We start from the raw sequence: 27623 nt of genomic DNA, 5'->3' as shown, positions 1-27623 counted from the left end.
GCGCAGCAGGGGTGTCGTGGCGGTGGCAAGCGCTGCAACAGGTAGACGGCGAGAGACGGACCCCGGCCGCGGCAGGTGTGTAGGGGTGCGAGGCGGGGCGCCTCTCCCTGCGCGGCGTACGGCGGCGGCGCGGAGCGTGCACTTTGCAGGGAAAAGTGGCTGCGTAATCCGGAGGCACAGTCAGTATGGTGCTGTGTGCTTGTTTTGTTTTGGTTTTCCCACTTTTTTCTCCCCCCTTTTGGCCGCCAGAGGACTATTTTGGGAAAGTTTGGCCACTTTGAATAAATGCCCTCTAAGAGCAGCTCTAACCGACTCCGGCAGTGGGAGGTCTCCCACCCTTTCCTTGTCCCAAAGATAAATTTCGGATCATTTTCCCTTCTACGAATTTTAAAGGACGTTTGAATAATATTTCTTTGCTCTGTCAATTGCGGAAGCTTCCAAATCTCAGCCCGAGGTGTAGCGGAATAAGGGCAGTTGAAGGAGATACAGATCCTGACAGCCCCTGCGTAAAAGGGGCTTTGGAAATTAGTGCGTTTCCCGTTCCCTGGTTTTCTCCAAACTCTTGTGAGAGGCTGTGCTTTCTGTGTCATCAGAATTGTAGGGGCAGAGAAGGGATAAAGCTTTTTTGGGTGGCATCCTTAACCTGCCGAATTTTAGGTGCGTGGCTTTTCCTACCGAACTGCAAGAGATCAGGTTCAAATCTTAATGGGTTATGACACCATCAATTTTGATTATTTTTATAACAGGAGAGTCAGAAAAACAAACAGCTGAATTTTAAAGGCACCGAATTGGCTTGTTAATGCCTTGTATCGCCATTTCTCCAGGTGCTATTATTGACGATATGGATATAGTTAGGATAACAGCGGTGTCCATCTGTGAAATCCTGCCCTGAAGTTTTAATTTTATGTTTAACATCAAGACATATTCTTATGAAAATACTTGAGAAGTTTTGAAAAAAAAAATACCCAGATCTAAAGTAGAACTTTTTTTCCTTAAGGAAAGACAGTTTTGTTTGGGGATTTTGAGACGATCAGGTGGCTCACTGAATTAGGTGAGTGAATAGAAATCCAGTGTGCTCAATTCTAACTGGTTCTCCTGCTTTCTTAGGTGACCTTGGGCAGGTTGTTTTTTTTTTTCATTTACCTCACCTGTAAAAGAGGAAGGTGGTAGTTCTGAAGAGCAGAATGACAGAAAAATAGTTACAGTGCACTTTTAAAACTCTGCAACCTAGCAATGACTAAAATTCTTATGCCTTAGTCTTTGACATTCCTTATTTTGGTGAAATAACTAGAAAATGATGCCACTGAAACGTGACTGTTCTGGGGAATATTAAAATTGAAACAATTTTCAGATATCATTGACATGGATCTTTAATATTCCGGGAGATGGACCTTACTTCCTTACAGAAAATTGCAATTAAACATGGATTATAAAAGATAAAATTTAAAAATAGTGCTTGCAGGCATATACATGGTTTAAAGTAGAACCTTTCCTACTGATATGAATGTCCTTTATATTTCGGGGAGGTCATTTATATTAGAATTAAAGATTTATAATGGTTTTTCCCTTTGTCCCAAAAGTCTCTTGTATCCACTGGGAGGCATACAAGCCTGATTTTAATCAAGATATATAGATATCTGCGTCCTTTTATATTTAGTGACTAAAACTTTACCCTCTAGGTATCAAGTTCTATGAAGATCATACTTATCAACTAGTATTTTCAGTGGATATTCCAGTTCTGCTCAAGCTCTGGTTATGTTAATTCTAAAGACATCTTGGGGTTCCCTGGACAACATGGGAAATACATTTCTAAGCTGATAAATTTGTTTATAGAAAAAGGCTAATAAAAATAATAGGGAGAAGTCAGCATACCTCAATCCTATTTTCTTATAAAGGTCTGATTTGAAGAATGTTTGCAGTGGAAGTCATGCAGGTGCTAAATGTCCATTCTTTGGTGTTTGCTGCCAACCTTTACTCTGTTTCCTTTGTTGAAAGTGCATGAGGTTGGTATATGGCAATACCTTAGCTAATTTATCTTTCCAGCAAAGCCTTTGGCAGATTCTTTAATGATAGTCCTGTCAGTATCATGGTGAAGTGCAGGCTGCTTTATGATATTAAGAGAGTGCAGGGCTTATGAAATAGGACTTGGAAAGTTGTCACCAGCTGTCTGATGCTGGCTGATAAGGTGCTTCCTTGTACAGTGCTTTCAGGGAGCTCCGGGTCTCACTGTGTCCCTCGCAGGTTTCCTTCAAGTCTTGTATAGCTTTGCAGATCTGGCTTATGGATTATGCTTTAGGGCGAAGTGAGGAAAAGTGTCCCTCAGCATACTGTTAGGAGGTGTTTTGTGAAAAAAGGGGTGCAGCAGCCAAATTATCTAGAGGATGCTGGATTAAAAAGTAAACTCATTTCTGCACTGTAGAATCTCCCAGGGGTTTCATTATGGCAGCTTTGCACTGTGAGTCTCAAAAAAGCTAGTATCCACCCTTCTTAAGAGACAGTTGGGAGGGTGGCTTTTTGGAGGGGTCTTGGTGGGGATCTCCCTTCCTACTCGGGGCAGAGAGCACTGTTGCCTACAGCCAAGGGCGATGGAGGCTGTAGCTGTGGGAGTCAGGTGTGTCACCGGAGGCCTCTGGTAGGGGGCAGGGTACCTGTCGGGCTATGGGGTGCCTGGATGTGGTGCAGTGACCCAGGAGAAGGAGTTGAGTTGGGGTAATGGAGCATTGGATACATACGGGTTGCCACTGGAACACACATCTCCGTATTTCTTGGTATGTTTAATTTATATCTGAAACATGTATACCTTAATATACGTTCTTTCATCTTTGGTGTGGGGAGGACAGAATATTCTTGGATAGACTTTTTTTAAAAAAACATGTAATATTTGCTGTGCTTTTCCTCCCCATAGCTAGGACTAAAAAAAAAAAATTTTTTTTTTTTTTTTTTTTTTTTTTTTTTGTAAAGCAGAAATGTCTAGTATTAGCCATTTGGGTTCCAACATGCTGCTTTTCCCCAACTTTTAATTGGCTTTTCCCCATAACGGCTTTTTTTTGGGGGGGGTACGTGGAATTAGCAGCTAACTACCTCCACCTTTGTAATTTGATTTATTTGTCTCCTGTTTTGTGATTGATTTTTGATTAGGAATTCATAGAATAATGTTCTTTTGAGTAAAAGCATGCAATGTAATGGTAGGTTTTAATGTTCTCAAATTGAGTATTGATTATAGTATAATAGTTTAACATTTTTTATTTGCACTTTACTGTCCGTCTGGGACGTGGTGGTGAAAATTGATAGCTTCTGCCTTGTCAGAACTTAAAATCTCGCTCAGAATACAGAAAAGTAAGAAGTAAATTATACTCAAAATATTTGGACATTAAATTTCATTAATAGATCCTTGAGCTGTTTAATGCTAGTTTACTAAGTAGAGCCATTATATTTTCCAATGTCAATATAAGTTCTGTAGCAAAAGACCATTTGAAGATCACTTTTTAAAGAGGGGAAGGTAAGGAGGAGGGAAGTAGTCAGTGGCAGAAAGGGCAAAGGGTTAGAGGCCTAAAGCACTTCTTTCTTCTTCACAGAACTACTGTAGAATGGCAGGACCTCTCTAGGATTACAAATTGTTTATAGACTTGGACTATGCATGCTTTTATTTTTATTACGTATTTATATTTGTATTTATTTATTTAATTTATTGGCAGTACTGCGGATTGAACCCAGGGTCTTCACACTGAGCTGTATCCCCAACCCCTTTTAATTTTTTGAGACAGGGTCTTGCAAAACTGCCCAAGCTGGGCATGAACTTTTGATCCTTCTGCCTCAGCCTCCCAGAATGCTGGGCTTAGTGCCAGGATAGACATTTTTTTTTTCTAGACATTTTAAAATGTGTACATAAAATTTTACTGCAAATGCATTTGTTTTCTGTTAATATGTTTCTTTAAAGTGCCGGGGTTGATTTAAAGTTTAAAGGGAGTAGGGATGATTTTGCACCCTGGAAGGCGTTTGGTATTGTGGACAGACAATTTTCATTGTGGCAGCTGGGGACGGGGAGAGCTCCTGATGTCTAGTAGGTCAGGGAGAGTGCTGAAGGCCTTGCTGCGTACAGGGTGAAGCGGGACAACAGAGCACTTTCTGGTCCAAAACAGCCACAGTGCCAAGGTTGTGAAATCCTCAGAGACCTGGGATCAAATTCCAGCCCTGCCATTCAGTTCCAGGGCTAGTGCCTCAGTTTCCCCACTTGTGTTATTTCGACACTACTTTCCCAAGCTGTCTAAGAGTTGTTTGTAAGGATTGATGAGTGTGAATGCTTTGTAAAGCTGCATTGATTGACTTATATAGCGCATGAGAATTACATAATCGTAGCCTGTTATGATTTGTCTGTGAAGTAGGTTGGTAGGTTAGAGCTAATGGATAGGAGTGTACATCTAAAAGGATCCAGGGCTCCTTGAGGGCAGGGACTGCTCCTGTTTGTTTATCATGGCAGATTTAGTGACCGGTCTTAGGCCTAGGATACAGCAAGTGCTTGATAAGTATCCTTAGTTTGTGCTGTTGGTGATGAAACCATGTGCTAGCGGGCCACTCTGCTATTGGTAAATATTGTTGAATGAATGAATGCTTACGTTTCCAGGACCCCGCTCAGATTTCCTGTGTTTGTTATTGGGTGTAGAAATGTCTGTCTGTTGTTGGGAGTCCGTTTTAGCAGTGTTACCACCCTGTCAGGAGCTTGGCAAACTCTTGGGTGGTGCTGAAATACAGAGAAGGGTCCTGGTGGTCCTGCAGCCTCTCAGATGCATCTGCATGTAGACCATCCTCATCAGAACACATCAACCTTTACTGTTCAGGCTTGCCGTAAAATTGTCTCTACCACTAATCTACCGTAACTCTTATTGCTTTAAATATAATTCTTCACTTACTTTCCCATGACAGCTCGCTTGCTAAATTTGTATTTGGGAATGGTAACTTGGGCTACATTTCCATATAGTTTTTAACAAGGCCATCTATGTATTGGATCTGGGAGGCAGCTTCTGTTTGACCAAAAGACTCCAAACTCTCTGGAGTCCGAAGATCCAGTTTTAAACCTGACTTTGTCAATGTGTGTTTGACTCTGAACAAGTTCCCCACATCATTAAGTCCTCAGTTTCTCCTCTGACTGCTTTTTCAATCCCCAGGATTCCTTTGAATATTACTTCATATTCCTGTAAGTAAACATTTGTAAATATGCTTTGCAAATTCTGAGGGCTGTCTTCAATATGTTACTTTTCTTTGGATGCAAAATAGTTTTATTTAGTTGCTTATTTTGGCTTCCGGACAAGTTAGAGTCAATTTTATGTTCTGTCATCACCTAAGAAGGTGAGTAGTGTGTGTATTTGTAGTTCAATAAATGAAAGTTTAGAATGTCTTTCAGTGTATTACTGCTATTACAGACTAACTTTGTAATGCAAATTTATTTGCCAGCTATGGAGACCAAAGGCTACCCCAGTCTCCCTGAAGGTCTAGATATGGAAAGACGGTGGAGTCAAATCTCTCAGGCTCCAGAGCATTCTTCCCTGGGCCCTACAGAGAGGACCGATGAGAATAACTACATGGAGATTGTCAACGTAAGCTGTGTTTCCGGTGCTATTCCAAACAACAGTACTCAAGGAAGCAGCAGAGAAAAACACGAACTACTCCCTTGCCTTCAGCAAGACAGTAACCGGTCTGGGATTTTAACATCTGACATTAAAACTGAGCTGGAATCTAAGGAACTTTCGGCTACTGTCGCGGAGTCCATGGGTTTATACATGGATTCTATAAGAGATGCTGACTACGCCTACGATCCGCAGAACCAACAAGGAAGCGTGAGTCCAGCAAAGATTTACCACAATGTAGAGCAGCTGGTGAAATTTTACAAAGAGAACGGCCATCGCCCTTCGAACCTCAGTACTGTGAGCAGGCCCTTGAGGTCCTTTGGGTCCGACCCGGGGAGCTCCGTGAATGGTGGGGTCATGCGCGCCATTGTTAAGAGCCCCATCGTGTGTCACGAGAAGAGCCCCTCTGTGTGCAGCCCTGCTACAGTCAGCTCGGTGTCCTCCTCCACAGCTAGCTTTGGCGGTTTCTCAGTGCACAGCCCCATCACCCAAGGAACTCCTGTGACATGCTCCCCCAATGTTGAGAACCGAGGGTCCCGGTCGCACAGCCCTGCACATGCTAGCAACGTGGGCTCCCCTCTCTCAAGTCCCTTAAGTAGCATGAAATCCCCAGTTTCCACCCCTCTGAGTCACTGCAGTGTCAAATCTCCAGTCTCCAGTCCCAATGTCACTCTGCGCTCCTCTGTGTCCAGCCCTGCAAATCTTAATAACTCAAGGTGCTCCGTCTCCAGCCCTTCCAACACAAATAACAGATCCACGCTTTCCAGTCCGACAGCCAGTACAGTGGGCTCCATCTGCAGCCCCATAAACAATGTCTTCAACTACATTGCTCCTAGCAACTGTACTGGAGCCGGTGCAACCCGGGATGTGACTCCCAGTCCGGACACACACGAGAAAGGTGCTCACGAGGTCCCTTTTCCGAAAACCGAGGAAGTCGAGAATGCCGTCTCCAACGGTGTGGCGAGCCAGCTCAACATCGTCCAATACATCAAACCAGAGCCAGATGGAGCTTTTAGCAGCTCGTGTCTAGGAGGCAGTGGCAAGATGAATTCTGAGTCTCCATTCTCTGTACCAATAAAGCAAGAACCCACCAAGCATTCATGTTCAGCCACCTCTTTTAAAGGGAATCCAGCGGTAAACCCATTTCCATTTATGGATGGCTCCTATTTTTCCTTTATGGATGATAAAGACTACTATTCTCTGTCAGGAATTTTAGGACCACCTGTGCCAGGCTTTGAGGGCAACTGTGAAGGCAGTGCATTCCCAGTGGGGATTAAACAGGAACCAGAGGACGGGAGCTATTACCCGGAGGCCAGCATCCCTGCCTCTGCCATCGTTGGTGTGAATTCAGGTGGGCAGTCCTTTCACTACAGGATTGGTGCTCAAGGTACAATATCTTTGTCACGATCAACTAGAGACCAGTCTTTCCAGCACCTGAGTTCCTTTCCTCCTGTCAGTACTTTAGTGGAGTCATGGAAATCACACGGTGATCTGTCGTCTAGAAGAAGTGATGGGTATCCAGTTCTAGAATACATTCCAGAAAACGTATCAAGGTAAGTTGATTTTTTCCCTCATTTTTCTCTTTTGTTCTTCTGAAAAGGCTCTCCATGTAAGTTGAGAAATTTAAACAGGTTTCAGTGTATTTTTGGTTTGGTTTGGTTTTAAGGATAATCCATGTCCCCTCTTTGTACAGTGGTATTGCTTTTTTCAAAGCAGAGGAATAAAAAATTCTTACACTCTCTTAGGTAATGCCCATGTGGACTCTGAAGGAGAATATATAGGTGTGCCGCTATTGTCGTTTTGGGTGTTTGGAAAATATTTGTTTTCTACTGCCAATTACTATGTTTACTTTAGCAGACGAGGGAAATAGTTTTGGTGTTTGTTTTTGTTTTTTTTTTTTTTTTTTTTTTTTTTTTTTGTTTTTTTTTTCTTTAGCTGTTTGCAGGCTCAATGAAATTACATCAAACTACTTTGTGGTCTTAGTCTCTTATCCTTTAGCTTTCCTTATTAATTACATAATTGACTATGGAAAAATAAAATTGGACCCCAAACTTGCTACCCACAAGCTCCTCTCTTTCCCACCCTTTTCTGCGTAGGTTAATTATACGAAACTTGTGGTTTTTCAATGTAAATAAATCATTTCCTTAATTGTTGAGAACTTTTAAAGGCTTGACCCAACTAAAATTACTCAGTGGACAATCTTGCTTTTTTAGTCATGTTGGAAAGTAAACATATCACTAAGGTATTGAATCAATATATTTACAACTTTTTAGACCTGTAAGAAAACATACTTATCAACTGTAAAATATCTCTTGGCTTTCCTTTTTACAGTTAGCATGTTGTATATATTTAGAAAAACAAGGAAGAGGTTTTAGTTATGAGTATAAAGGGTGGTTCTAACTTATGCAATGACTACTTGCACTGGACTTTGCTTTAGTACTGTTTTATTACATAGATGTGATAAATGATTCCTTGTGGATATATAAAGAATACATTTTCTACATACAGTTCATTCCTGTGGTATCTAAGGATACATATTTATTTTCCTCCATTTACTTAAAATTTTATTTTGTGGGAATTGTGTCCATCCTGTTAACAGGATCCACATCGTGGAGTTTATTTTTCTGTACGTCTTTCTTCCTTACTCTTATATTTTCCAAACAAAAACAGAAACTTTCAATTTGTGTGTTCTTTTCCTTATCACTGGCTCAAAGCTTGCTCCTCTTGCTTTTATAGAATCACCAGGTATAGTTCCACCAGGTATTCATTGTTACAGTTCACTCATAGCTTGAGCTCTTCAACCAGATCCTAACGCTTCTCTTAAATTCCAAACGCTTAACACATGTCACAAGGTAGCTCGGCTGTTATCAGAAACTCAGCATGTTTTGCTGGTAGCACTTTAATTTACTTTTGGAGAAGGAAATTTTTTCAAGCAGTGTGGATATTTTTGTGATAGTTTTACGTGGTCCGAGAGAGAGTAGACTGGTGGCTAAGGGAAACTCTGCCCTGGCTCCAGGCCTTCTACTCACGGGCTCCTCTCCTGTGTTCATCTCTTCACCTGTGCTGTAGTTTTATTATCTGTCAGAAGTGCATGAATCTGAACTACTTTCAAGGTAGTTAAAACCATTTATGAGTTAGTTCATCTGAATTACTGAAACCAACCTGGTATGTTGGTGATCATTATCTTTTACTTGTTTCAGAGTTTTATAATATTTTCATTTGCCTTATTGTTGTAAAGAAAAACTTATGAACTTAGGTTTTTAACAAGAAATATTTGAAATGTTTAAGTACTTTTGCAAGAGATGCTTGATAATTTCTTACTAAACTGATTTTTTAATGGTGAGTGCCCCATGTTTGATACTATAATTCCATTTGTGCTTTTCTATTTCCAGTTGTGAAGTCTGTAGCTTTGGGTAATGTTGCTTTTGGTAGAAATTTTCGAGCTATGCTAACTAAAATCTTTAATGCTTATGCTTATTCTATATCATGTTTTTACTGTTTTAATTGGAGCTGTCATCCTTAATTTATGCATCTGCTCCTGACTCACCAGTGACCCCATTGACCTTGAAGCTATCCTGCATCTGTATGCACTGTCCCCTCGTGTGAATCCTAGAACTCTTTGTGTAGGTGATATAGTGGAAGGAAATACATGCTCTGTTTGCATATGTACTGGTTTGTGCCATTTTAGCTTTTCACGCATTTTAATGCCAAAGCTTTAATGTTATTTGAAATCTCTTATAGATTAATAATTCTTTACACCTTTTCCTAGTATTATTCAAGCCTGTTTGTTTTTTTATTCCAGAAATAAAGGCTCAAAGATCAAAATCCTCTTAGATCTTTCCCCAAATTTCAGTATGTGTGCTATAATAATATTACAATTTACCTTCATCCAGGCCTCGTCATTGGTCTCTTAATTTGTATCTTTTAGACCAAAATCCAGCCCTTTTGCCTGTTTCTTAATATCTGATGATCATATCCCATTTCAGGTCATGATAAATAAATTAATAAATTAAATATTGTAAAGGGTCAATACGTACATGCTTCTATTTTTAATAGTGTCCTTTATCCTTAAGTAGAACTGTATAAAGTATTTTCTAATAAATATAAAATTTTGGCGTGGGGGTTCCTGAGACATTTTCAAAGAGATTCATGGATTGGTAAAAGATGCACTCAAAATGGAAAATAAAGCATTGGGGATAAAGCATTTTATGTAATAGTTTATGAAAAGCTCATTGATGTTGTTTCAGCCTCCATATCACAACCAAGCTTTAAGAAAATACTGTCATTTGTTAGTGTAGAATTAGATCTGCAGTGGTCGGAAGAGACCATTAAAACATTTTTCCTTTTCCAACAACATACCTACGTGAGGCCAGATTTTCTTCACATGCTTGAAGCAAAACCTGTCATACACATTGAATGCAGAAGTAGAAAGAGAATCTAGCTATCCTCTAGTAAGCAAAATAATAGTCTTACAAAAATAACACATTCACGGACATCTCACTGAAAAAAACTGAAGTTTTTCATTTGGGGAAATAGTTACTTTTTCATAAGTGTGATGTTTAGCATGGAATGAGTTATTTTTAAAAAAGCTAAAACACTAGTCTTAATTTAGCCATAATTTGCATAAACTCTTTGAAGTGGATCCTCAGTACTTAAGAGTGCAGAGTGCAAAGGTTTTCTGAGACCCGGGAGTTGAGAACTGCTGGTCCTCTCTGTTCTGTACCCTTTTGGGAGGTTCGTGGAGAAAGAGTGTATTCTCTGATTTGTGTTAGACTATTCAAATAAGAAAAAGACTGTCACCTAGATTAATTTTTCAAGCTGATGGATGTGACTAATGGCTGGGAGGTGTGTGTTGTCTTTATTCCAGTGCATGGGCATTCTGTAAAAGCGGTGACGAAAGTCACCTGGCTGTTAATAATTCCCAGTGAAGGGATTGTCTGCACACCAAATTGTAAAGTAAATTATGACAAAGCTAAATGTAAAGCCCTCAGGGTGGACGCTGGACCTAGTTGTGTCCTGTTGATCGGACTTGGCCTGTCAGCTGAGGCACAAACAAAACTGACTTTCCATGACTCACAATTCTCGGCCTCAGGTTTCTTCACTTAAAAGTTGAACTCAGTGCTCCGTGAAGTCACCAGCCAAACGACTTGAGTACTGGGTACTTAGCTTCCAGTGAGGAATCAGAATCAGGCATTCCTCATTTGCTACTCTGGTTTCAACTGTTTTTATTCACAAGTTTCACTCAGTAGTTTTCATGGCAGTCTGGCTAGAAAAATGTCATTACCATTTACTGTTCTAAGGTAAAAGTGAGAGGAAGTGGAACTACCATTTTACTTAAACTGAGTAGTTGAATCTTTTTTAAGAGTAGTTTATATCTGTGATGCATAATAGTTACACTCAGGTGGGGGTCATTGGAACATGCAAAAATCATATCTCGATCATTTTAAGTCCCCGTTCCTCCCTCACCATGGCTTAGCTTCCTGCTCCATCTATAGAAAATCTGCCTACCTTTTCCTGCCATCTCTAATCAGATCTTGCCTCCTCTAAAATGAACTTACTATGGATTCCTTCATCTCTTTATTGACACTATTCTTCATGGAAACAGGCTGTTTCTGTTGACATCACTGTTTATGGTGATAATCGTCATCATTCTGATAGTGCCACGACAGATGCTGGGATTGGCTTAGGCTTTTGAATTTAAAGTTCACCATTTCAAAGAGTATATCCTGGTTGGTAACACAAATAGTAGGTATTTATCTCAATTTGTGCTGATTTTTTTTTTCACGATAGACTAAAACAACTTAGTAAATGATGTATAGTTTTATTTTTCAGTTGTCCTCAACTTAACTAACTTTATATGATATATGAGAAGATTCAGAATTCAAGGAGCTGAAATATTTCCTCATATTGAAAGAGTAGTGGGTTTTACAGGAGTGTGCTGTGTGTTTGAGTGTTGCTTACTATAACAAATAAATGTACTATAGCATTTCTGCAGTCACTTGGGATGTAACATTTTTTCTTGTTATTTGTCTTACCATTTGATTCTGAAACTTCTAAAGTACCTAGAATTCCTCCAGCTCAGTATTAAAAATAACCCTGTTGAAATGATTTTAAAGTGAGCCTTGCTGCTCCTGTTGATTTCCTTACTTTCAGTTATGGTAGTTCTACGAAGAGTGGCAATAGATAATTTTTTGGAGGGAGATAAAGCCCCCGTGCTTTTATATGTAAGATTCTATTTTCAGTGTACTTCTGGAAGTTTCTCTTTTAACGTCACAGATATTAACATCCTAAGATTAAATATTAGTATGTCCACATTTATTACCTAAAATGCTATTTAGAGCAATTTACTTCATACTTACAAAATAAAAGTTGAAATAAAATCCAGTTTGCATTAGATAAGTTCAAACTATTCCATATAAAGCAGTTTTTACACCTGTGCCTTGCTGAAACCAGGACCTGGAGATTTTACATTTATAGATTTGATGCCTTTGGTGATGTTGAGCTTCTGGGTGTGCCTGCCTTTTCCTGTCTTTGTAGTATCAGAGTAATAGCAGATGGTATCACCGTAATTTCAGAGCAACACTTGACTTAATGCTTTGATAGCATTTTCCCCTCCAGAATAATACTTCCCCCCACCCTGGCTTTCAGTTGTTTCTCTCATTTCCTACTACTTACCTGCTGATAAAATTTCAGCCCTGCTGCTAAGTAATTTTATCATTTTCTTTCACTTACGAAATTAGGATTGAGAGAAAAATACTGACCTTATGATTATAGTTAAGTATAGCCACTAACTTGGATACCTTTGTGAATGGCATCCCAAAATTTAGTAGTGAAAACCAAGAAAAATTAAGACTATGTAAATGGACAGTCTTCATTTTAATCTTTAAGTTTTCTGGTTTTAAATTTGTCAAGTATTGTTTTTAGTTTTAAGAGTTTTGTTTTAATGATAAGGTAATGATGAGGCTAAAATGTAATCACATATAAAAACTTGTTCCTTAACCGAGCTCTGGAAACCTCAGGCTTTATGGTACTGTTCTGGCCAACACCAAATTTCTGTGTCGAAAATGGGTAGAGATTGTGTTTTGTACCAGAAATAGAAAATTGTATCGTAAGGAAGAGAACAGGATAATCAAGAAGTAACTTGAATACTTAAAAAGCTAATACCCTAGGGAGAAAATATGAGGTAATAACTGCCAATGTGGATTCATAATCTTGGCTGTGACTTATTTGGTTACTGAGGAATACTTCATCGGTATGGAGCCTTACCTTGTGCGTTAGGGGTTGATGAAGCCAGAATGTAAAAATTACTTTGTGAAACTGAATGAAGTGTGGTTTTTGAAGGGAAAAATTGACTTTGGGTTTTCTGACAAGGAGAGACTCTATGAGCAGATCTTGCAAAATGAAGAAGTGGTAGGTCATCGGCGTTGGTATTTATACTTAGTCTTGGGGAGTTTGTGGAGGCGGACGTTGCCTTATGGAGGGAACTGTAAAAGCAAAGCCTTGGAGATGGACAACAGCACTGGGCGTGGTCCATCTTGCATCTGGCTGTGGCACGGCTGTTGTGGGGGAGAAGGAAGAAGGCCCAGACAGGTTAGTTGGAATCAGAGGAGAGTTGAATTTGAGAGATCCACTGAGAAACTTGTATTTGGTAGCAAAGACTGGTTGTTTGAATGCTGGAGCAGGAGGCAGTGGGAGCTACAGGCAGTACACTGAGGGAGACCTTAATTGGTCTGTGGGTGTGGGTAGATTACAGCATAAAGAGCTTGTTAAGAAATTATTTCAGCTGTGCAATAGAGTGGGAATTAAGCTCCCTGGAGCAAGGATATTGGGAGTAATGGAAAGAAGGAGTCAGTTTTGTGATAGTACAAGATAAACCTTCATAGAAGTTAATTTTTATGTAAATGTTTTGTTTTGAAATGATTGCATATTTATGAAAAAGTGGAAGTTCACTACAAAGACCTCCTGAAAACAAGGACATTTATTTATGCAACCACAACACAACTATCAAAACCAAGAAATTAGCACTAATTCTTCTTAGCCCTCATCCTGACTTTACCAATTGTCTCAGTAATGTCTTTCACAACAAAAGGATCAAGATCAGAATTCTGTATTGTGTCTAGTTGTCATGTTTCCTTATTTTGTCTCTTTATTTCGTAGGACAGTTCTTTTTTCTAGATTTTGAGACTTTCCTTGGCTTTTTTTAAAAATTGTACTTATGAAGGGGATAGCTTATGATTCTTTTGATACACATATACATTGAGTAATCCAGTTAAACATGTCCATCTCCTCAAACATTTTTTTACTTCTAAAGGGCAGAAATCTTCAAAATGCTATGTTTTAGCTTTTTGAAACATGCATCGCACAGCCTCTACCAGCAGTCACCCTGTTGTGCCATAGCATGCTAGAACTTCTTACTCAGGGATCTAACCACAGTGCACTACCCATCAGCCAGCCACCTTCTGCTCCTCCCGGCCTGTGGTAACCATTGTTTCTATTCTCAACCTCTATGAAACCAGCTTCTTTAGATTTCCCATGTATATGGGAGATCAAGTGGTACAAGTCTTCCTGAGCCGGGCTTATTTCACTAATGTGATGATCTCCACTTCCCACCATGTTGTTGCAAAGGGTAGAACTTCATGTTTTTTAGTGACTATGTGCAATGTCTTTGTGTATACGTATCATATTTTCATTATCCATTCTTCTTAGCCATTTCCTGGCTGTTACAAATAGTGCTACAATGGACACAGGGGTTCTCTTGATACTGAGTTCGTGCATTTTGGATATATACAAAATAATATGATTGCTGGATCATACAGTAGTTCTATCTTTGGGAATTTCTTGAGGAATCTCCATACTGTTTTTCATAATGGCTGTATTAATTTACGTGCTGTCCCAACGGCATGCAAGGATTCCCCTTTTCCCCACATCCTTTCCAGCACTTGTTGTCTTTTGCACTTTTGATAGTGCTTAACTGGAGTGATACCTCATTGTGGTTTTGATTTGCATTTCCCTACTGATTTGTGATGTCCCATATTTTGTTTTATCCCTCTTGAGCCATTTTTACATCTGCTTTTGGGAAATGCTGGTGTAGATCGAGTGCCCATTTTAACATCAGGTTTGTTTGTTGATTTGTTTTTGTTTTGCTGTCCAGTGTTTGGAGTTCCTTCTCTATTCCGGATATTAACCCCTTACCAGCTGTTTACTTTGCAAGTCCCACATTCTTTGGTTTGTCTCTTCACTCTGATGAATGTTTCCTTTGCTGTGCAGAAGCTTTTTAGTTTGATGTGATCCTGTTGACTATGGTTTTGTTTCCTGTGTTTTTGGAGTCTGGTCTGAAAAATCCTTGCCCATTTCCATATCCTGAATTGTTTCTGTTTTCTTCTAGCAGTTTTATTATTTTGGGTCTTACGTTGAAATCTTAAATTTGTTTTAAAACTGGTGAGAGTTAGGGGTGCTTTTACTGTTTACTTTTGAAGATTAAAGGCCAGTTCTTTTGTAAGTTTCCCCATTAGAGTTTATGGGTACTTCCTCATGATTAAACTCACTCCACGTACCTTTGCCAGGATGGTCACAGAAGCGTGGCTGCATCCTTCTCCTTGCATCCTGTCAGGTATACGTGATTTCTGTGTCATTGCAATTCACTCACATCACTCAACAGGTCCTGTGTGGTAAAGTTACTCTTCTTTTGCAATTAGAAGATATCTTAGGGAGAAGTACTTTGAAACTATGTAACTATCCCATTCTTCATCAGACTTTATTCATTTTTTTGTGTGTCTTCATGGCATTGTTTTTACTCATTTTATGCAGTGGATTATAACCTGTTCCTGTTATTTGTGATGGTCAGGCTGTTTCTGGTTAAGCCAGAGAAAGCCCATCCAAGCTGGTTTCTCTGTCCTTTTTGCTTTGTCTCTATCATCCTTTGCTTTAGACCCATAAGAGTCTTTTCCCACACCAGACCTGGAATCTGCCATCTCTCCAAGGAGTGTCCATCCCCACAGATGCTCTCCTTTCTCTGACTGTGGCCTCATCCCACATTCTGGTCGTGGCAGCAGACATATCAGTGGGCATCCTCCTCACCCCATGCTGGGCTGTGTGTACCTTACTTGGGTTCTGCCTCGGTCACACAAACATAGCAACACCTGCCTGTCTTCTGCTTGGGCTCCAGTCTCCACGGTGAGCACCAGACCCACACTGGGATTGGCCATCACAGGTGCCCAACTCCTACCCTCCACAGGGGATCCTGACTTTGCCGTGTCTCATGTAATAAAATCAGGAGCAAACTGTTAAAGTTGAGGCTGGGAGAATAAAGTATGTGGAAAACCTGCAAAAAGTTCCTGACGTGAGCCTGGCTGCTGTGAGCATTTGTAAGCAATAAAGGGAAAGGGAAAAGTCAAGAAGAATTGGTTTGGAGGGGAAGAGGTGAGACCTTGATTGCATAAGCTTTAAGTCTCAGAACTACCTCTGGGTAGAAAGTTCTCTGTACGGGCTGCAGTGTTGGTCTGGAGATGCAGGAGGCCTCTGCAGAATTAGGGGGGTCCACGTGGGTACATTTTGCTAAGAGCTTAGAAGAATGAAATCCCACGGAGCAGATGAGTAACGCATCTTAATAAGGAATTATATAGTCCTAAACATTTCAAATTAGAAGGGCTCGAAGGCTACCAATAAATCTAGCCCAGCATGGGGACAGTTCTTGAAACTAAGGCCCAGAGAAATTACGTATCTTTTCCAGTATCTTTCAAAGTAGTGACAGAGCTGGGAGTGAGACCCTTCCCTTTTGGCAGTAGATTGGTGAGGATAAAACCTGATGGAAATGTTGGGTTTACCAGGACTAAGACTTAGGAGTCGGTGACAGAGGAAGACTAGTGATTTTCAGGAAGGAATTCTGTAGAGTGGGGCAAATGGGCACCGCATTGAGATTGAAGAGGAGCAACGTGGGGTTTGTGGGTACAGCCATTAAATTCTTGGAAGACAATCTATTTTGGTGGTAAAGACCAGGGGGTGGAAAGAAGAGAGGGTTGTGCAAAGAAACAGCAGGATCCACGTCAAGGTAAAAGGTGAAGAGGGGCCCTGGTACACCTGTAATCTCAGCTATTTGGGAGGCTGAGGCAAGTTCCCTGCCAATCTGGGCAACTTAGTGAGACTCTTGCCTCAAAAAATGGCTGAGGGTATAGCTCAGTGCTAGAATGCTGATCTGACAGACGCAAGTCCCTGGGTTTCAACCACAGTACTGGGGGGAAAAAAGTGAAGAGAGCATTGGATTTGTGCTGAAGTTGTAGGAGTGAAACGGTAATTGGTGGGGTCAGTGCCTTGGGAAGGTGAGGCTGGAGAGGAGGCTGCACTTAGCTTCACAGTCAAATGTTTAATCACGAGATTGAGCCAATATATTCTGGCAGTTGCTGGCTGCTAGTATTACTGTTTGACAAATATGGAGACTGAGACAGGACATGTGATTGGCCTGGGGCCACATGACTAAGGTAAATGAAGAAATAAATACTGCGTTAAAAGAGAAGAGAGCTGAATGTCCTGCAATAAATAAATAAATAAAGGCAGCCAGGTGGATCTTTTAAAATATAAATCAGATTATGTGGCTAATTCTAAGCGCATTGGTGGTTGCTCATTGCAACAGCATCAAGTAAAACTATTTAGGGTCTCGACGGCACTGAATTACCAGGCCCTTGGCTGCTGTGTTTAGTGTCTGTTTCTTCCCTGGTCATTCTCCATTCCTTCCTTTCTTTTGGGGGGGTAGGTGCTCAGTACTTAGGGTCCCTTTGCCAAAAGATCTTTGCCTGCAAAGTTTAGTTTCCACCCCTTTTCTGCTCCTTAGGGTTCCTACAGTGCCATCCACTCAGGGGCCTTCTCTACCTGTCTTATTTAAAAGCGGTGACCCCTCCCCTGCCTTCTGACACATCTCCCTGTTTTGTTGTCTTTACAGCACAGACGTGCAGAATGTTCTTCATTCACTTCTTTTCTTCTGATGAGAACCTTTGGAGAACAAGGACCTTGGCTCCCCTGTTTTCCAGAACATTTGCCAGACCTAAAAATGTACACTGTTGGGGTTCACTAAATACAGATTGAATGAATTGGTTAGCACAGGAACTGAGAGTAGATGTGTGTCTAGCATGGCTGTACAAGGATGGATGATTGTGTAATTTAATAAAATTGTTACAGTAACAATTTGGCTGAGTTTAGCAAGAAAAAGTTTTGATGACTATCAACATATTTTTAGGATTTTCACAATTGAGTCATCAGAACTACTAATCTTTCTCTGTCTCACTTATCAGGATAGAGTAAAGGGTAATAGTGTTTTCCAGGCTCACTGGTAATCTATTCTTGTTCTTTATTTGGAGGTTAGTTTTTATTTACAAGCAGTAAGATTCATTGTTAGGGCCATTCTACACATTTTGCCGAATCTGTGTTCGGGTCACCATCACCCGGTCCACATGCAGAGCAGCCCGTCACCCCTAAACGTCACTCGGGGCACCCTTCTCAACCTCTCTCACTCCCAAACCCTCACCACCACTGTATGAGCCTTATCCGTGTTGCTTTTGTGTGGATTATCATAAACATGGAACCACTTGCTTTTGCCACGACATGTGGAGATCGGCCCTATGCACTGCTTGTATCAGGAAGTCGTTTCTCTGAGTGGATTCCATTTATGGCTCTGCCACAGTTCCTTCATCTGTTTACCTGTTGACTGACATTTAGGTTATTTCCAGTTTGGGCAAATACAAATAAAGCCTGTGTATGATTATTTGCACACAGATCTCTCCATGGACATAGGCCTTTTTCCCCCAGTAAAAGGAGAATCTGTTAGGTCATACTACAGGATAGATTTCATACACAGCAACTCAAATTCTTTTCCAAAGCAGTTTTCATATTTTACATTCCTGTCTGCAGTATATGACATTCTAGGCCACTGTACTTGCCAACACTTGAGAGAGTAGGTCTTTTTATATTTTTGATGCTACGAACTTGTTTTCTTCTTTTTGTTCTCAGTGTGTTTTAATGTAAGCTTTTTGATAGGAGATGTAGAAGTAAGAGAAGAACTGCAATTTAAAATTCTCTCTTTTTTTTTGGTATTTTTAGACAGGGTCTCGCTATGTAGTTGAGACTGACCTGGAACTCACTATGCAGCCCAGGCTGGTGTGGAACTCACAGTGATCCTCCTGCCTCAGCCTCCAGAGTGCTGGGATTACAAGCATGTGTCACCATGCCCGGGTTAAAATTGTGTTGAAAGGGAAAAACAATGTGAATGTTTCAAATTATTTAGCACTCACTTTGTTCTTAATGTGGTTGAACAAATGAATATGGAATGTCTCCATCCTGTCCCCACGTGCTGTAGTTGGGGAAGCTGATGCCAGTGAAGACCAAACAAGCTGAGATTTTTGTTTCTTTTTGTTGTAGTATGCATGTCAGAATTCTGTATGTCCCTCTTTTAAATTCACTTACATAGTCTCTCACCAGTTTGTTTTCCAGCTTTGCCAAACCAGTAGTCAGCCTTGTTTTATTGCTTTTTGTTTTTTTTGTTTTTTTTTTTTTAGTTGTTCTGGCTGGGCTGAAACTTGCAACCCGCCTGCCTCACCCTTCCAGAGTTCTGAGATTACAGGCATGTGCTACCATGCTTGGAAGAATGTTTAGTTGGTTTGTTTTTTATTTCTTTGTTTTTTTTGTTTTTTTTTTTTGTATCAAGGTTTGAACTCAGGTCCTTGTGCTTGCAAGGCAGGCTGTGGAACTGCTGAGCTAAATCCCTGGCCCTATTGTTTTGTTTTTTCATTCCCAAATTGGTTGTGTGATGCTGCTGAGAACCATTAACATGATTAGAGAAGAAAGAGTTCTGTAGTTTCACTTAGAATAGTGGGGGAAAAGCTTCGTATGGAAGGGGCACTATCAGTTGGCATTTGGGATTTGGTGAGGAGTGGGGGGAGGTATTCAAGGAATAAACCATGGCACAAGTCAAAGTTGTTAGACACCTGCTCGGAGGGTTTAAAGGTAGCTGGGGGAAATTAAAGCATAAAGATCTGTGAATGCTGAAATGAAGTGTTGAGCCCTGTCAAAAGAGCACTCCGCAGTGTTGCTGTTTTTGAACATAGGGATTGGTTATAAGGTTACTCTGTAAGGGAGAGAGGACAACAGTGGCAGTGGGGTGGCTGCCATATTTGTAAGTTTAGGCAGGATAAGGGCCTAAGTGGTCAGACTGGTGGGTGAGGAGTAGAAAGCAGAGATAGTTTAAAGCAAGAAGTGATTGCACGCCAGGCCATCCAGTCTGTTCCTTTTCCCCTCTTCCCAAGAGGCCACATTTATTAACAGCACCACAAAAAGTAGATTGCCAGGGAGTGTAGGTAAGAAAAATGCAGAGGTTTTATAGAAACAAGGAGAAACTTTAAGCGGAATTATGACACTACTGTGAAATGAGCTAAATAGTCTTGTTTTGAAGGTAAAAATGCATAACTTCAGTACCAAAATACTTGTAATACTTTTGATAATACTTTTAATACTTTTTATAAGACTTTAGAAAAAATGAATACCTCCAGGGAATGGAAACAGGAAGAGCTGACTACTGGTTTGGCAGAGCCGGAAAACGAACTGGTGAAAGATTATGTAAATGAATTAAAAATAGTGACCTATAGAATTCTGACATGCATACTGGGATATAAAGAAACAAAAATCTCAGCTTGTTTGGAAGTCTATTTTATTGTGTCTTCGAGCAACTGGTATTTTTGGTTGAAGGAACAACAGTGCTCCTTCTAAAAGTGCTTATTTTCTTCCGTCACATGGTAGAACTTGTGTTTACCTTACAAAATATGCTTTTATATGTTTGAAGAGCCGGTTCCAGGTGCAAAGTTTGGGAATGCAGCCGTGGAGTGAGAGCAGATAGCCTTTAGCTTATGCCGATTTTGGACCACACTCTTTTTTTTTGAATGAAAACTCTGTTCACAGAGGCTTTTGTTCTTGGAAGAACTAGCTTATGGTCATGTGATACAAACTGGTTGTTTTTTCCACTTCTTTGTCATTTTTCTACCCAAGAGGTAGTTGTGTGTGTGTGAATTTGGCCCTTGATACTTCTGAAAGAGTTTTAGATTTTCTATATGCTGTACAGATAGGATTATTTCGTGTATATAGTACCCTGTGATTTAGATTTGGTTGATACGATTCAGATGAAAGTAGTGTTTTGTTTTGTTTTTTTTTCTCCTCCAAAGTACTGTTTTTTAGGGAACTGAAGAGATTGACAGATGCCAAGAGTAGGGAATTGGGGGAGTTGTAAACACAGCGACCTTTCATTGCGACAACCTAAGGCTGCCAGCGCCTACGTTTGTATGACTTTGAAACATTTATATCCATGGGTGGTTCTGAGATACCCATCAGCGAGTGCTCCCAGCTTTTGAAGTAACACTCATTTGAAAAGCCAAAGAAGTTTCGTAAGAGAGCATAAGTGCGTGAGCTGTGCATTTTCCGAAGGGAGGATTTGTTGCCAATACCTGAGAGTGGAAGAGGGGGCAAAGAATAGAAACGTAACTGTGAATGCAGATCTTGCTGCTAAGATTTCATAACACTGAAGAAATACACTTTTAAAAGAAGTTAATCCTTGCCAATTTTATTCTAACAAGAATAAGCAAATTTTGACGTTCTGGAGGTTTCAAGGAATGTAGACATCAAACAAGTTAAAAAATTAATGGGGAAGATGACTAGATTAGCATGACTACCAGAGTCAGTACACAGTCTCTCTTCCAGAGATAAAACCGATACGGAGCATGCCAGCCCTGAGTTATTTCAAGGCTCTGGATTAATGAAGAAAGATAAAGTTTTCTGGTTATACTATTCTTAGATGGTGTGTTGTAATGCTTTTGATATTTTGGTTGTGTAACTTTAAAAGGGGGGTGCCCTTCCCTGGTCTTTGCCCAAAAGAAGAAAGACTATAAAGACAGAAAACTCGGAGATTTTTGAAAGAGGAATGCACCTATAAATAACTATGTGCACTATTTACTAAAGTCCTTGGAATCTATAATAATGAACACTGTACATAATTAAGAGCACTTAAAATAGTTCTGGAGATGCGTGGTGGGGTGATGGTTTATACAACACGAGTGCACACAGTGCCGCTTAAAGATGTCATGTTTATCACAGTATGCATCGTTCTTAATCCTTAAAATTGGAGGATGCCTTGCGTTGGTGACATTGTCGGCACATGGTAAAAGATACCAAGGTGTGCCGAGGGTCCAGAGTGAATCCCTATAAAGCTGAGGCTCGGTGCTGGCTTTTTTGTATCATCCAGTAAGTGCAGCATCATATTCGCACTCTCGTTTTGTGCAGTACCGATTTTCACCCTGGAAGTGTTTATTAAATCCTTGGTTCTGTCAAAGGATAATCCTAGGTGAGTGGTCTGAGCAAAAAATGGGAAATTCCTCATCCACTGTGAACACTTAATCCAGATCCATTCAAGATCCCAAAACAGACTAGATTGTATTAGTTATTACTCTGGAAATGTCAAATCATGTTTTCAGAACGTGGGGTGGAAACACCTAGAATATAAGTATTAATTTCACTAATAAAATGGTGTGATGGTCATAAGGGAATTTGATGTGATTGGTTGGAATGCCTGCCTTGCCAGTAGCGCCGGAGCCCATCTCTTAAATAGCTTACACGAAATAGAGTCTCCTGGCTTGGAAACCGGGAGACGTACGAGGCAGGGAACACACCAGGCCTGGCTAGAGTCCCGGTTTCAGAGAGTGCTGTCGTAGATTCCCTTTATCCTCCATCTACTGGAGCTTTTCTTTTTCTGTTCAGCTTTAGTGACGCCGAGTATGGCCATGTACCACTCCCGGTTAACAGTTTATGAGCTGTTGATCCTGCTACAAGAAACATGCTCTCCCTTGCTAGATTATGACTGGCCAGCTGGACCTGGGCAGTGGAGGTAGTGTGACATGCGTGCACTTGTGTGTGCGTGTATGGGTGTGGCAGGTGGGGGCTTCGCCTCACCCAACCCTAGGGCACAGAAAGATGATTCTCCAAGGAGTGTGGGGAGACCGAAAAATGTACTCTCTACTCATCTCAAAAACTGATCACATAGTTGCTAATTACTTCTTAAGCGTTAGTCTGTTTTCTGTCGCTGACAACATGACACATACCAAAGTATAAAGGAAAGGTAGGGCTGGGGATGTGGCTTGGTGGTAAAATGTGTGCTCAAGGCCCTGGGTTCAATCCCCAGAGCTGCCAGTAATAATAAAAAGTGAAAAAGACAAGTTTGTTTTGGCTCCTGATTGTAGAAGTACCATATTGTGCAGGGTGGTAGTCTTTTTTGCTGGCAGGTACTGGAGACAGCAGAGAACGTCACGTGGTAAGAGGCAGGCATGCATGTGTGCCTTCTGGTCCCTCCTTTTATTATGAAGCGACCAGGGTGCCATCATGGGCTCTGTACATTTATGGCCTTATCTCGTCCTGATCAGTCCCCAAAGGCTCCACCTCTGACCCCGTATTCAGGTTAAGTTTCCACCCTTGTAGTACCTCACAGTGGTCATTACATTTTGAAATGGGAACCATGGGAGACACACCCAGATCATAGCCAACCCTGGGCAAGTTGTTTAAATAGATTAGTTAACCATACTGCTTGGTTCTCTGAGTACGACCATTAACAAGACTTAATAATACCTAGCAGTAGTGCAGTCTTGTGGATAGTAGAAAGGTGATAATTGTAAAGGGCCAAAGAAACAGTTTTTAGAAGGAAAGAGGACCTCATCATCTTTCAAGGAATGCATCTGCAGATATTGTAATGACTGTGAAATTTAGTAGCATCCAGAATGTGTTTTAAGGACAGAGTCCTGCAAATTTATCCTCATTTTTGGATATGTGGACAATGTTAGGATCAGTGTAGTCCCAAGAGGCGTCCATAGTTGATTATCACTGTTTACCTAGGATCGCCTAAGATGCGTGCTACAAAATATTCTGGCTTGTTCAGGGAGAGCCTGTGTTGTTCTTACTACAGAGGATCTTCTCTGACTATGAGAGGATCACTAACAAGATGAACTTACTCCTGCCCCCACCGCACCATGTGTGTCCTTAGATGTATAGCTTTGTAAATTGTTTCAACAGATTCACGCACCACCTCTGCCACCCAGCATTTGATTACCCCGTGAGCTATGGGTTCACATCTCTTCCTCTTGGTCACTGTTAAAATGTAACCACAGAACAGGAAACGGGCCATGGTGATCGACTACCAATAGAACTTTTATTGTTCAGAATGCACTTTGAATTGTTTGTTCAACAATAGTGTGAGGTTATGGACTTGTTCGCATCATCTTATTCCGTGTGGTAAATATTTATGCAAGGTGGCTGTAAGGGTAAAAGAATCTCATAAAGGAGGGAATTAGATCCATATAAATGGACCAGAGATAATTTGAAAAAGATGAGGTTCAAAAAGCTTGCTGCGGTTGACAGGTAAGGGGATACAATTCTCTAGGGAAGATACGGTGGGGAGTCAGGGTCATTCGGTAAACTGGATGAAACATAAAAAGAGAATCTCCAGGAGAATGACGGGGTTGGGGAGGCCAACTTGGGGGGACCGTACTTCTGCTTGTTGTTTGCATGACCTTGAGCGTGTTACTTAACCTAAGAATGAATTTCCACAGCCATGAAGCAGCAACAGTAATTGTTCTTACCCTTGACGGCTAGTGGGAAACTTTTCTGGGATAATTGATGTCAAATGCAGACACATAGAGTACTCAATAGAAATCTTACTGTTGATTGTTATTAATTTCAATTACAATGGAAATGTAGGAAGAGGAACACATGAGGACCACGGGGTAAATAATTACTCATATAATGTTGGCTGAAGAAATTCCACTGTGAAAAGAACTAGTATAGTAATTTTTTTTTTTTTTTTTTTTGGTGCCGGGGATCGAACTCAGGTCCTTGTGCTTGCAAGGTAGGCAGCAGAATCACTGAGATAAATCCCCAGCCCTTATTATTGTAATATTAATAAATTCAGCTGTAAAACTAACTTTTGGGAGGGAAGAAATCCTTCCAGCTCACTGTGGCCTCCTGAGATAATTGAGAACTCTGTTCTTTGAATTCCAAAAATAGAGATTATTAGGAAGATATCTTGGATTAGTGATTTCTCAACTCTTTTTTTAACAGCAATATAGATGAAGATTAATATTCACACATATCACATACTCTGTGGTAGATTTGCTTTAAAAGCACTGCGTGGGTTTGCATGTGTAGGCAGTACAGCAAATAGCACCATAAGCTTTTTGTTTTGGTGACATTCATAAAAATACTCGACATAGAAATATGACTCAGTAGGAATCGCTTATTATGGGCATAGATAAGAGGTCCACCGTGGTATTCTGTGGTGGCTTTCCTCTCTACCTCTTTCTCTACTGGGAAAACTGAATGCAAATGAGAGAGTGGCTTTATAATAGGAGGAATCATGAATTGTTCTGTGTTCCTATTTTAAGAGCAAATCATTCATAAACATCAGTCTTATTATTAACAAAGTATTTGTCATGCAGCTCACAAATGCTCACGCCCTGGTGCACAGTACCTTGATTAGAAGCACCTCTGGTTTGGAAGAAAGCCCAAGAAGTCAGTTAAAAATGTCCAAAACTCTCTTTCCCCACCCAGTTAAAATCACTAAATTTATAATGTTATTCCAAAGTAAGAACTGTTACTCAGAGAATAACAAAATATATACTTGTTATCTTCTTTGGACAACAATGAAAAACGGCAGCAACAACAACAAAAACAACAAAAAGAAATGAATTTCAATCAGCTGTGAAAAATCTGCTACCTGGGTATTTTTCGACCCTGGGCTGGAATTACTGTTCAGGGAGCTTTAACTGTGTGGGGTTTGAAAGGTAAGAATATTTCTCATGTTTGAGATGCTTTTGATGTGGCGGTACCCAGAACAGAAGTGTTTTGGATATGGCTTTTTGTGAGATTGAGTAATTTTGTTGTAATAAGTCAGCATATGTTGCCATATAGTCAAAAAACAACACAAAGATAAAAGATGCTATGTAAAGCCACCTAAAGTTTCAAGTCTTCACAGTTCTACTACTGCTTAAAATGTAACACCAGCCCCACACACCAGATAATGTGTAGATGGTTCATAAAGAACCTGGGGTAAGAAAAACACTTGAAGGGCCGAGGGTTTAACTCAGTGGTTTTGCTGCCTGCCTCACAAGCACAAGGACCCGGGTTCGATCCCCGGTACCAAAAAAAGAAAAACACTCGATCGAACGCATACTTGAGCTCTGGATAGAGAAGTGTCATGTAAGACTAGAGCCGTAGAAGAAAGCACACATACTCCACCTGGGCCTTCTGACTGCTAAAAAGGCAAAATGCCTACATACTGAACAAAATTAGGACAAAAATGGGAACTAGTGAACAGATTCGTGTCTCTGCACTAAAAGCTAGTACAAACTGGTAAGAAGGCTCGTGTTAGAGAAAGGGAAAGATAAGCACAGGACATAAGCACACAGTGGATGGAAAAGCAGGTGCATACAGTGTGTGACGTTCTGAGCTGTTCAGGCCTGCTGGGGAACTGAAGCAGAAATAAAAATGCCAATTAGATACCATTTCCATTTATCAGTTTTTCAGAAAGAGCCATTGGTGGGTAAGGAGCATTGAAATCCTCATTTCTTGGATCTAAGTGGGGTAAAGAGAGACAAATAATCTGACAGTAGGTACCATCCGAAGGAAAGTGGTGATTCTGTGGCATGGAGTCTAGCCAGATTTTCTTGTTGTATCTCAGCTTTACTACATACCAGCTGTGTGACTTTGGGCAAGTTACCTAACCTCTCTGTGCCTCAGTTTTATCATTTGTAAGATGGGGTTAATGATAGGCTATACCTAACAGAATACCTCTTAAGAGTTCACTGAGTGGGTAAATGTAAAATGCTTAAGAAGTATTTGCCCATTTTAAATCCTGTATAAGTATGTTTAGCTATTATTGTCATTATCTTTGTGTACTTCAATAAAGACAAGTCCAATTTCATTGTTTTTATGCACCTTACAAAGAAGATCCAGTGTCTAAGAATATATTGTTAGGAAATTACACATGTGGATAAAGATGCATGTCTAATGGTGTTCATTTATACTTTATGAAGTAATGTTTTTACTTCAATAGATTGGAGGTTAGCCAAATCTTGATAAATCCATTTTTATTCTCAAGTGATAAATACAGCCATTTCTATGAAAAAAAATTTATGGTCATTAAATAAAACCTATTTTTTCTGCTTAACATTGTGCTGTACAACTGTGTATGCAGAATTTACGCACACGTATGGACATGTTTGTTTCACTCAGTGGACAGAGGTCTGTACATTTCCATGGTTGGTGAAACAGAATGCTTCAAAATGGTGGTGATAGGGTTACTGCTTTGTTTACTTTTCTTTCTTGTATTTACTGTAATGAGAATGTATTATTCTTATTGCAAAAACAAAACAAAACAAAACATTAAGAGCACGATTTGCCTTGAAGGGGCTCCTAGGAAGCATAGAGAATCTTTGCCTGCAGGTGGCGCTACCATTTCCACAGAGAAGGAAGGAACTTTGGGCTGAGTTAGTAACTTGGGCTTTACCGGCCAACCCTAGCAGACCTGGGCAGGTGGCCCTCTACCTGCCCCCTCAGAACTCTGCTCTGTTCCGTGCAGGTGTTTGTCACTTCTAGATTCTTTTAAGGTTGTAGGGCCATTTGTTATAAATCTATTAAAACGGCTTGAGATTAAATTATTATGTTATTATTATTATAAGCAAGCATGATAAATAGAGCAGTTTTTTTTTAAAAAAATAGTGTAGTTTATTTCCTAAGCTAATAAAGTAACTTTAGGAGCTATTAGGCAGCATAAAAATATTGCTTTAAAAAATCCTTTGTCTTCACATTTATTTCTCTTTTGCTTTAATGATCTTTCCTGTGCTCTACACTTTTACCAGGTCTGAAATTTGACTTCTTTGGTGGCTGTGATCTTGTATAAAAATCTTTTTTTTTTTTTTTTTTTTTTTTTTTTTT

At 40.2% G+C, this 27623-nt stretch overlaps 1 protein-coding gene across 2 annotated transcripts in view; it reads left to right on the top strand.

The window, feature by feature from the left end:
- Window positions 1-6: 6 nt before the first annotated feature.
- Nr3c2 (nuclear receptor subfamily 3 group C member 2) overlaps window positions 7-27623 on the top strand; it is a 341763-nt gene continuing 314146 nt past the window's right edge. The window contains exons 1-2 of one of the 2 annotated variants that reach the window (XM_010632733.2): window positions 7-75; window positions 5449-7174. In XM_010632733.2, the coding sequence (XP_010631035.1) occupies window positions 5451-7174 (1724 nt within the window). In that variant the 5' untranslated portion in view covers window positions 7-75; window positions 5449-5450. Of the gene's footprint in view, window positions 76-5322; window positions 5344-5448; window positions 7175-27623 lie in introns of those variants that run through there. The other variant, XM_010632735.3, reaches the window with a different exon arrangement.

This window comes from Fukomys damarensis, unplaced genomic scaffold (assembly GCF_012274545.1).
Source record: "Fukomys damarensis isolate Sample0158 unplaced genomic scaffold, DMR_v1.0_HiC HiC_scaffold_38, whole genome shotgun sequence".
Lineage (NCBI taxonomy): Eukaryota > Metazoa > Chordata > Mammalia > Rodentia > Bathyergidae > Fukomys > Fukomys damarensis.
This window is presented reverse-complemented; position numbering and strand designations above follow the sequence as displayed.